This window comes from Durotheca rogersii (assembly GCF_024521655.1).
Source record: "Durotheca rogersii strain YMJ 92031201 chromosome Unknown GGS23scaffold_5, whole genome shotgun sequence".
Classification (NCBI taxonomy): domain Eukaryota; kingdom Fungi; phylum Ascomycota; class Sordariomycetes; order Xylariales; family Xylariaceae; genus Durotheca; species Durotheca rogersii.
The window spans coordinates 1,384,322-1,395,019 of NW_026251236.1; the positions used below are offsets into that span (position 1 = coordinate 1,384,322).

At 49.5% G+C, this 10,698-nt stretch overlaps 1 protein-coding gene across 1 annotated transcript; it reads left to right on the forward strand.

Annotated features, from left to right (window-relative positions):
• The first annotated feature begins 6,341 nt into the window (after window positions 1-6,341).
• On the forward strand, window positions 6,342-8,261 carry GGS23DRAFT_558719 (uncharacterized protein). Its single transcript, XM_051515767.1, has 3 exons — window positions 6,342-7,444; window positions 7,512-7,588; window positions 7,648-8,261. The coding sequence occupies exons 1-3, from the start codon at window positions 7,075-7,077 to the stop codon at window positions 7,702-7,704; spliced, it is 504 nt and encodes a 167-aa protein (XP_051374032.1). The 5' UTR covers window positions 6,342-7,074; the 3' UTR covers window positions 7,705-8,261.
• Window positions 8,262-10,698: the final 2,437 nt, after the last annotated feature.

Below are 10,698 nucleotides of genomic sequence, written 5' to 3' on the forward strand. Positions count from 1 at the left end.
GTCACGCCGGGGATAGAGAGGCTGAACTTGGTTGAGAACTTCGGGCTCCACCCCCCGCCGGACGTGCTCGTCGAGGCCGCGCTAGTGGTCGCGGGCCTAGACGAAGCCTCGGTGCGCGAAGAGGTCGACTCGGCTGGCCTGGGGCTACTAGACGCCCTCGTCGAGGCGGGTCTAGTAGTCGCGGGCCTGGTAGTTGCGGGCCTGGTAGTCGCGGGTCTGGATGAGGTGTGGATGGCTGGGGAGGTTGGCCTGGTAGTCGTGGGCCTGGATGAGGTGTAGATGGCTGGGGAGGTTGGCCTGGTCGATCTGGAACTGCTAGATGCCCTCCCCGAAGTAGATGCCCTCCCCGAAGTAGATGCCCTCCTCGAAGTAGAGCTTCTAGACGCAGGCGTCCACGAGGCCGAAGGAGTGGGCTTAGTTGGCCTCGGGCCGCTGGCTACGGCGCTCGAGGCGGCAGTAGAAGTAGTAGAGAAGCGTACCGATGTTCTAGACGTACTAGAAGGACTAATGGGGCCAGCGATCGACGAAGTCGGCGCGGCATGAGATGTGGAGTTGAGCTCAGAACCAGAAACGCTACTTGTTGCCGACGTCCACGAGTCGCTGATAATCGAAGAGGTTGATTGCACAGGTCCGGAGCTACTGGCTACGCCGCCCGGGGCGCTGGCGCTGGGGGAGGGCGCTGGTGTGTCGGGACCACCTATGGACACAGTAATCGGCGCTGTCGGCAAAGGATTAGTGGTGGAATTGATTTGTGAGCTAGAATTGCCAGTAGCTGCGGCTGGCGAGGTGCTGGCAATCCCAGAAATGGATTGGGCCGACCCGGAGCTGCTGGTCACGTCGATGGAGGTGGTAGTGCTAAGGAAGGGCGTGGCAGTAGTCGACCAAGTCTGCGAGGTATAAGCGGTAGTGTTGATTAAGGAACTAGACAGGCTATTAGCCGCGGATGTCGACAAAGTATCAGTAATAGAAGACGTCGACTGGGCCGATTCTGAGCTGCTGATTACGCTGGTGGAGGTGGAAGCGGTGATGTTAGAGAAAGGCGCGACGGTAATCGACTCAGTCTGCGAGGTGTAAGTGGTAGTATTGGTTGAGGAACTAGAAACGCCAATGACCGTGGACGGAGACGGCGTGCTAGCAATCGAGGACTGGGCTGGCCCAGGGCTGCCAACCGCGGGGATTGGCGAGGCCGTAGATGATGGACCGATGGAGATAGTGTTTGACCATGTCGGCAAGGTATAAGCGGTGGAATTAAGTTGGGAACTTGAAGCACCAGTAGCTGTAGACGTCGACGAGTTGCTGTCAATGGAGGACTGAGCTAACCCAGAGCTACTGATCACAGGGCTTGAGGCGGTGGTGGATGAACCGATAGAGACAGCACCTGACCCAGTGGGCGAGGTATAAGCGGTAGAGTTAAGTTGAGAACTCGAAGCACCGGTAGCTATAGATGCTAACGGAGCTCTGGTAATCGAAGATTGGGCTGAGCCGGAGCTTCCGGTCGCCCCCCCGGACGGAGTGGTGGTACTGGAAAGGGGTACCGATGTGCTCGAAGGGCCGATGGTAGGAGACCAGGCCGACGAGGTATAGGCGGTGGAGTTGATTTGCGAACTGGGAACACTGGCGGCCGAATTACTTGACGTAGAGGAGCTTTCGGGTGGGGAAATGCTGTTTGTCGAGGCGCTTGTCCACAAGGTAGAAGTGGACGTTAAGGTAGGAAGCCCCAGTGATGTCGAAGAATTCGCCGGGGTACTTGTTGAAGAGCCAACAGTCTGGGTTGGTGTGGGAAGGCCCCCAGACGTTGTAGAATTCGTCAGTGCGCTCGTCGAGAGGCTAGAAGCGTAGGTTGTGGTAGGAAGCTCCTGTGATGTCGAAGAATCTACCCAACTGGTCGTCAACAAGTAAGGAGTAACAGAGGCTGTAGTAGGGTACCCTTCTGATATCGAAGAACTTGGCCAGCTGCTCGTAGATAAGTTAGGAGTATAAGTTGTGGCAGGGAGACCCTCCGATATCGAACTTATCCAACTACTGGTCGATAAACTTGGAGTAATAGGGGTCGGGGCAGGGAGCCCCTCCGAAGTTGAAGAATTTATCAAACTGCTCGTCGTTAACCCTGGAGTAATATAGGGTGTCGTGGGGAGGGTCGAAGAATTTGTCCAGCCGCTCGTCGATAAGCTAGGAGTATAGGTTGAGGTGGTAAGTCTCCCTTCTGTCGAGGACTCGATGGAAGTGCCTGCTGAAATGCTAGTGATACGGGTTGAAGAGTTCGTTGAACCGCTTGACGAGGTAGGTAAAGGTCCGGATGAACCAGTCGAGAACACACTCAACCAAACCTCGGAGCTGGCGATCGAGTTCCAAGACCTCGAGGTCGACACACTTGCAGTAGGAGTGCTCTCTCCTGTAGCAAAGGAACTATTCCCAGCAGTACTTGAAGGAACAAGAGGAGTGGCCATGGAGGTGAAGGTGGGGGTCGGCACCGCTCCTCCCACCAAGCTCTGTGTGCTCGAGGGCTGCCATGTTGACAGCGTTTCCGCTATGGATGTCGAGGGATTCCCAGAGCCACTAGATGTTAGGGTGGGCGTCGAGATATTTCCGCCAGAGGTCGTGAGTTGATCGGTGCTGTCGACTAGGTATTAGCGTCTCGTCTTATAGAACATATATAGCTATAGGATCCGTAGACGTACTGTGTACTGTTCGAAAAGCTTGTTGGTATCGTCGTGGTAGCGTTAGCTGACGGTCCAGTAGTGGCATACGCGGCCGATATCGACGTCAACGTAGAAGACTCCGCCGAGGTAGCTAGAGATGAAGGCACGGATGTACTAGGACAACCGGTGTAAACGGTCACGGTGGTCGCGTAGTTGCTACCGTAGTCCGTCACAGTCACCGTAACAGTGGCCGGCTGGTCCTGCTGGGGGAGGCCGTGGACGATGCCAGGGCTGGTCCCATATTAGTATGAGATCGAAGGACCTGGCGGGCAAGGGATTGACCTACCCGAGGCCTAGGACAGCCAAGTGAGCGAGTAGACGCATAATATTCCCAGTTATGCGAGGTCAAGGACGGGGAAGAAAAACGAGTGTGGGCGCCTCAAGTTGGCAAAGGGGCTGGAAGAAGAGGTTAAGAATGAGCCCGACCCGATTACACGAGGCCTCTTTATATATCTCGGTCGTGCCATCTTCATGTGCCTTCTTTACACAGCAGCGTTTACATGTTCTCTTCTCTCCCCGTCAGCTATGACACCATAGAATAAGTGAAAACGGCCACAAGGGGGTTTGTGTGGGCCTGTCCGTAGGTGCTATGGATGCCTTGGATCTATGCCACATGCCGGCGGGACGGCCGTTAAGGTCTGCCAGTTTAGAAGCGTCGTCGATTCATATTAAGTGGTGTGGCGGGCCTAAGTTAAGCCACCGTTTCGCAGAGCTGAGCGGGTTAACCGGAGTCGTCAGCATGTTAGACATGTTGTATGTGATTAATGCTCGCCCGTTTGGTCCACTTCCCAGAGTTCTTACCACGCCACTGGCCACGACTCTCTGTTACTCAAGCACGTTGTATGGGAGCAGACGCAAGGTTATCCGGTGCTCCTCGGAACCCAGGAGAAAGTCTGTGAAGCGTAACGTGCTTCGTTTTTTCTTTGGGACGGGGAACAGTTGCTGATATATCGGTTGGTTGCGTTTTAATCTACCTGAGCAGAGCCTGTGGGAGACCTAGAAGAGCAAACGGATGCATCGTCCACCCGTCTTGGTGCCTAGTTTGCCCAGAAACTTGAGCGGTGTACTCTCTTCAATGCGACGGGCGAGCAAACGGTGACGGTACCACTGCCAGCGCCAGGGAGCAGATCTCGTCTGACCTGAGCTTTAACCCCAGCTCTACGGCCCATAGTTATCTGGATAAAGATTCCGTCCAGGGCCGTCCAGGGCAGTCCAGGGCCGGATGCAAAGATCCGCTCCACCACCGGGCCAATGCAGAGCTACAACACCGAAAGCTCAGCTTTATTACGAGGGACGCGATGTGTCAATGTCATTCGAGCCGTCTCAATCGCTGGCGCATTGAAGCTAGCACGGTGGAAATCCCTGTTGACCTAGAGTACTATGGGGCTATACATGATCATTAGGTATATAGAGAGTCCCTCGCACACGTCGCGAGATATTACCGCGAAGTTACTCCGGCGACACAAATATAGATGTGCCTTGCAGTAACAGCAAGTAGCGATGCAGGTAGCCGTCGCTGTCCGACGAAATACAGGATGAAAGACGGATGTTAGGTTCTCGGACCGAGTCGGACAGTAACATTGACCGGGAGCACCATGCTACGGACTGGAGCATCAAGGGAGCAGCATTCAGAAACAACTTGTGTTGCCTGGCAGATAGAAGTTCGATATTCTTTCCTTTACTCGGGTATGTACACCTACAACACGATGCCTCGAGCTGACGACGACACCCATGAGCCGAAGCGACACGGAAACCTCAACGGCGGGATATAAAGATGCCGTCTGCCGCAGACTTTCCGTTTAGACAAGTGAATGCCCGATCCGTGGCCGACACCGATAACCGAAGTCTTATTTCTTCATGCCTGGTTGGACACTCCAACAAGCTGATGGGTGTAGTTGCAGATGTCTAGCTTCGAATAAAACCGAAACCCTGCGATCGGTTCATGTTGGCAAAGACAGCAACGCGTATTCGGGCTGGTCCCGGCCGGCCAGCTTTGGTTCCACACAGCATACGAACGGGATGCTCGGAGGAGGTCCAAGACAAAGCGCGACAAATGGCGAGAGCTGGGGGATTGGCGCGATAATCCGTGCTACTCGGACGCAAGTTAGAATGTTACATCAAGACTCGTGTCTTCACAAGCAATATCGCTTTCGGAAAGTCTACTCCTGATCAACGTTTATTTAGTGAAAGGAGTGGTGATGGGAGTTCTTACGGATCTCTCACAAGAGCCTCATGTCCGGTGTATTAGTGCACGCCTCGCATGCGAGAATGTGGCACTCCTCGAGTAACAGGGCCCCGTGCGAACCTGGAAGTTGTGAATCTGTCAGGACTGAATGCATGTGCCATCATCCATCATAAGCATGGCAACAGAACAGGTACGACCATGGTTGTGTCTCTCGTCCGATCTTAGGTCACGGAACTGTCCAACGAGACGATAGGCGGCACTACAACGGTGCAGTATGTGCAACTATATTGCAGATATACACCAGATGACAATGGCAAGGTAGGTAACCTAAGGACTCGGATGGGGTGATATAGGTTTGAGGCGACCTTCCATATTGCGTTCAGCTCCGACGCAGACTTACTTCCCTTTGCGGATCTAGCCGGGAGCAGGCCTTGGGCAGCGTCCGTAAGGCACTCGATGTTGGTGTCGACTGGACAGGGGTAGCTGATACTAATCTAAGCAATGTCTCACCCAGGTGATCTTGATTGGACTCGTTCTCATTTACTCCATACGGTACTTCGGACGAGGCTTCGAGGGCTTCTCGCAGTTGACTAGATAGCTCACATCGACCCATATCTTCTTAAAACACGCACGACGCCACCTCCCAGCCAAAATTTCCATCCGAAGCTTCCATTCAAAAGACTATGACGAAGGCCAATGTTCCAGGAAGAAAAAGAAAAGAGAGAGCATCAAGGAACTTCTCACCGCTCACAACCGTCTTCGACTGACGGCAATCCCTGCAAACGTGTTTACTTATTCCCCCCGGTCTATATCTCTAACTTACAACGACTGACTCCGAAGCTGATTGAACGGTTACCGCTTATGGGGGGGCATGGGTTGTCGTATAACCATTTGTAAAGTTATCTATGTTGTGTTCCGATAGAAGCTGAGAGAATCTCTCGATAGATCGCTAGATGTCACAGATCTATAGATAGATTCTGCAATTCGCCCGTGATATGCGACGCGTGTATGGATTCGGGACGCAGCTGTGGTCACAACATGGACAACATCTAGGTGGCCACGCGCATGTGCAGTCTTGCATGGGCTTCGGGACTTCTTCTGATTCGCCAACCCCTGGGATGAGAGGAGAATGGGGCTGGTCGAGATGAGGTCGATCTTCTAGCGGGTAGCAGCTTAGACAAAGGGAAAGGGATGGGCATCAAGGCGTAATCTCGTTCCAACACCTCGATACTTAGTAGGTTTAGGGAGGAAGGAGTGTAATGAGAATTGTCCTCCCTGTAGAGTGGGAAGACTGGGGATAACGGTTGACCTAAGGGAGGACCTGAAGATTACTCAAAAAATCCGGTTGTTTTTGGTCCCCCGAGATCGCCAGGCTGCGAAGGGGGCCTATTAGATAAGACGCGCGGCCTCCATGTCTCTGGGGCATTGATCTGTCGCGAGATCCTAGGGGCGTCGCAGTCAGATATGTTCCCCGTAGGGGGACCGAAGACTCGGGACAGACTCATTCCTTCTTCAACACTCGACTCTGCGCATTGTTGAGATTCGGAGTAAGAATCGATATCACCAGCTGGTAGATACATCACAGCAAGACCTTGATAATTAATCACGAGGCTCAGTAGTTGCGGCAGCGGCGGCGGCCGCCGCTCGCCTCCTAACGGCTCCAGTAGACATTACTCCAGTCTTTACTACTGCCAACAGATGTCACGATGGAGACATTTCGAAATCTATTGAACCCAGAGCGTCAACTGCCGCATAAGAGCAGCCCAGAGTAAGGAGAGAAGTGAGCTATCCTGTTCCGTGGCGCCCAGTAGCGCTTGGGTGAATGAGACAAGACATTCTCTCGAGCGTCTAAGAGGTGCCGATCATCATAGGGGTCCATTCCTCTATGGGCGTGAGCTAGGCGGACTATTGATGCGCGCATCGCGATCATCGCGATATACCTACCGGAAGGGTCGAAGAGGCAATGTAGGCAGGGCGAAGGAGAGCTCTCATTATATAAGTCTGCTCAGCGGCCCCTCCCCAGAGTTCAAACCCGTCCCATCGTCAGCATCTTCTCGATCCGAAACCCCAACGCTCGTTTACTCCAGCACTCTCTTACAGCACACACTCCTTCATAATCTCATCATCCTCCAGCAACCCGTGGCTATCCCCTCTTAATAGATAATCCCCGACCACTCTCAACTCGTCAAAATGCGTGTCTCGATCGCTGCCGCTCTCACCTTCGCTATCGGCGCCCTCGCCGCCCCCCAACAGTTCGGCGGCCCCATCGGCACTACTGGTGGTATCACCCCCGGCGGTCCCAGCAGCCGTGCCGGTAGCATCAGCCCCCACGGTGCCTTCGTCCCCGCTGAGTTCCCCGAGGCTCCCGGCGATGTCACCGTCGGCCAGGCCGGCGATACCTGCGGCTCTGAGCTCGACCTCAGCTGCTGCGACAAGGTCGACCAGTCAGGTGACGCCATCAACGCGGCCAGTGGCCTCCTCGCCGGCCTGCTCGGCGGTGCCCTCGAGGGCGGCGAGCTCGGCCTCTTCGACGGCTGCTCCAAGTTGAACGTTGCTGCCCGTAAGTCATCCCCCGCCGCCCCTCTCTCCTCTACTCTCCGCCAGCCCGTGACATTAACCCCTCGTAGTCATTGGTCTTACCGACCTCCTTGACAACCAGTGCAAGCAGACTCCGGCTTGCTGCCAGCACTCTGGCATGGATCAAGTAAGTATCCTCAGTCGGGGTTTGAATCGAACCCAGACCGTGCTTACCATGTGCTCTAGGGACAAGGTCTGGTCAACGTTGGCCTTCCTTGCGTTGCTCTCGGCGGTATCTTGTAAACTCCTCAACTCGCTCCAACACGACTCGCATAACCGACGCATACCATGGGGGAATGAGATATGTGGAGATGTAATGTTAAGGAGAGTGCCTAATTGTCATTAGCATATTTTGCCAATCCAATCCAACTTTTGTCGTTCGCTATACAACCTTGTCTACCTTTCCGTTCAGACACCGTCTCGGTCTCCTCATTTTTGATGTTATCAATTACTAGTCGGTTACTCTGACGTGTGATCGTGTTGGGGTATTCTTGTGCCGAATCCTCCTCGCTGTCAAGGACTGCAGGCCTATTGTCTGAACCCAAATCTAGATATCCCATTTCCTTGTCTTCGGCTCATGTCGCTGTTCACGTGTTATATTTTCAATTTTGGTTGCCTCCAAAAGCAGCGTAACGTCTCAACCAGGTATATGCCCACTACCATATGTCATATGATAACGGGCTACCCCCCTAGCGGGCTACCTATCTCCTACTAAAAAATACGAAAACTAACCTATTTTAATTATACCGTTACTTATTAATTTTAAAGCTATTTAGGAAATATTATAAATATAGTTCGTATGGAGCTTTATCTTTAATTATACGTTTTCCCGGTTTTAATTAAACGCATATTACGGGAGATATTATAGGTTAAAAGTAGCGGTAAATATAAATATATAGCTATAAACTACTACCTAATTAATAGGAATAAATATTAATTAAATCTCGATTAAATAAGCTTCTTTTGCTATGAAACCCGTTTAAGAGGATCTCCTAGCGTTTGCTATACGATTAATTATTTAGGAAGGCGTTTCGATACGTCGTTTAGTTATTATATACGGCGTTTCGCGAATTACGCTAACGGTTCGGCTTTAGGGTAAGTAAGCGCGGTTAAAGGTTTAATTATAATAACGCTTAATAAATAAGTAAGAGGAATATCTTATTACGTAGATTTTACGTTAAGAATAACTAGGGCTAGCTCTTAACTACCGTACTATTCGCCGAATTACGTAAGATATTTCAAACGCGAACGGCGATTTACGGCTTCTTAGTAAGAATTAGCTTCATAACTTCCTAAAGCGTAACCCCTTAATTACGGTAAAATCCGGGCGTAAAACTAAAGCTTTTCGTTTTAACTACTTTAATAAGAGGGCTATGGATTAATATTTCGGTATCCGGGAAGCCGAATACGGCTAGATATAGCCTTATCTTACCTTTAACGTCGATAAGAAAGGAATTATACTCGGCTAAGGTAAGTAGCCTTCTTTATCCTTATCCTTTCGTTTCCGTATTAATTAAGATACCAAAGCTCGATAGCTTAATTCTCGGGAGCTTAAATACTAAAAAAGCGATCGTTAAGAGTTCTTAGGTTAGAACCTAGGCTTCGTTTATCGAATATATTAACGTTACGGGCCTTACCTTCCGACCGGGTATTATTTTTAAAGAAAAGAAGCTTTAAACGACCTAGTTTACGAATTAATTTATAGAGATCGTCGATTAATACTTTATAACCTTAGATAACGGCTAATCGGATAGCTATATTACGTTAGAATAACTAAAGGAGGTATTTATTAAGGAAACGAATGGTCTTCTTTCCTACGAATCTAACGCCCGCTTATTAATTTTAAACGGCTATAAAAGCTATATTATTATTAATTTATTTATTTCTTAATTAATTAACGTTAATTTCGTATTTTTACGGTTTTTTTCTGATTTCCTAGAAGCGAGTATTATTAACGTATTACGATCTTAAGATAAGTTTATAGCTACCTATTTCCGGTATAATATTTACCTATATTTCTTATTAGCGTATACTTCTTACGGCTTATAACCGCTCGATAACGGCTTATTTAACGCTCTTAAAATAGCTTATAGGAAGTACTTAAGTTAGTTATACTCCTTAATAAATATCGCGCCGATTAATAAGCTAAATTTCTTACGTTATTTATACGTAGCGAGAATCGACGCCTTTACCGAGAAAAACGTTTATACCGGCTTTAAGGTAACTAGGAACTAATTAATAAGCCGTAATAAGGCCTTAAAATACCCTAAGCTTTAGGAGGAGAAAGATATAGCCGAAACGAACTAACGCGAAAGCTTAAAAAAGGAGAGCGTAAAGGTATAGGTTTACGCGTTAAAAGCGATTAACGAGGTTAGGAAAGTCGCCGTTAATCGATCTTTACGTATTCGCGTAGCGTTAAGAGGCGTTATTAACGTATATTACGACCTTCGTATTAAAATAGCATTTAAAGATTATTAGATTTCCTCGTTAATGGCTTAGTTAGAGTTAAAAAGTTAATCCAAGAGGAGAATTATTCCTAACCTTAATAAGCGCTTCTAATTCCTTTGCGAAATATTAACTTACGATTAGGATAGCTAATAGCTACTTAATATTACGTTAAAAGCCGTAATTAAGTAATAATAATAATAGGAGGAGTAAGAAGAGGAGGAGGAGGTAACGGTAGCTTAGGAGGAGCTTATAAGTTAACTAAGTAAAGATAAGGGGAACATTTAATTACTATATCGCGTCCGACTATTACGCGTAATTAAGGCTCCGGTACGCTTTAGAGATTAATTAAGTAACGCGCTTTAATTTAGTATATCTTTTATAATTTTACGAATTTATCTAAGTAAGCTATTTAATTTATAAAAGGGCGACTTTTAAGGCTTTTTAATAAGGATAAGGTAGCCTGCTGGGGGGGTGGCCCGTTATTATGTGACATATGGTATGTTCCATCGAACTCTGCCTCCCCGGTCTCGAGTAACGTTCGCCTAGGCCAGGCTGTTAGGCTGCCCTGCCTTTAAGGCTAGATAACCTATGTACTCACTTATGTCTCGTCGAGTATACCAGTACTCCCCTGCCTGCGTAACCCCCAAAAAGAGACCTGAGTGGTATCGTAATCCAAACGCCGGGAGGTGAAAAGTAGATTTCTCATCATTCATAATAAGTCCATCACTATGCTCCAAGTCGTCAGGAGGTGCGTGCGTTCCCACACGTTTGTGCGACCATCTGAGGGCT

Bases quoted from the DNA above. Each gene is read 5' to 3' on its own strand.
- GGS23DRAFT_558719 (XM_051515767.1), top strand. From the start codon at position 7,075: ATGCGTGTCTCGATCGCTGCCGCTCTCACCTTCGCTATCGGCGCCCTC. The intron at 7,445-7,511 runs GTAAGTCATCCC...AACCCCTCGTAG, and splicing joins CAAGTTGAACGTTGCTGCCC to TCATTGGTCTTACCGACCTC. The intron at 7,589-7,647 runs GTAAGTATCCTC...CATGTGCTCTAG, and splicing joins AGCACTCTGGCATGGATCAA to GGACAAGGTCTGGTCAACGT.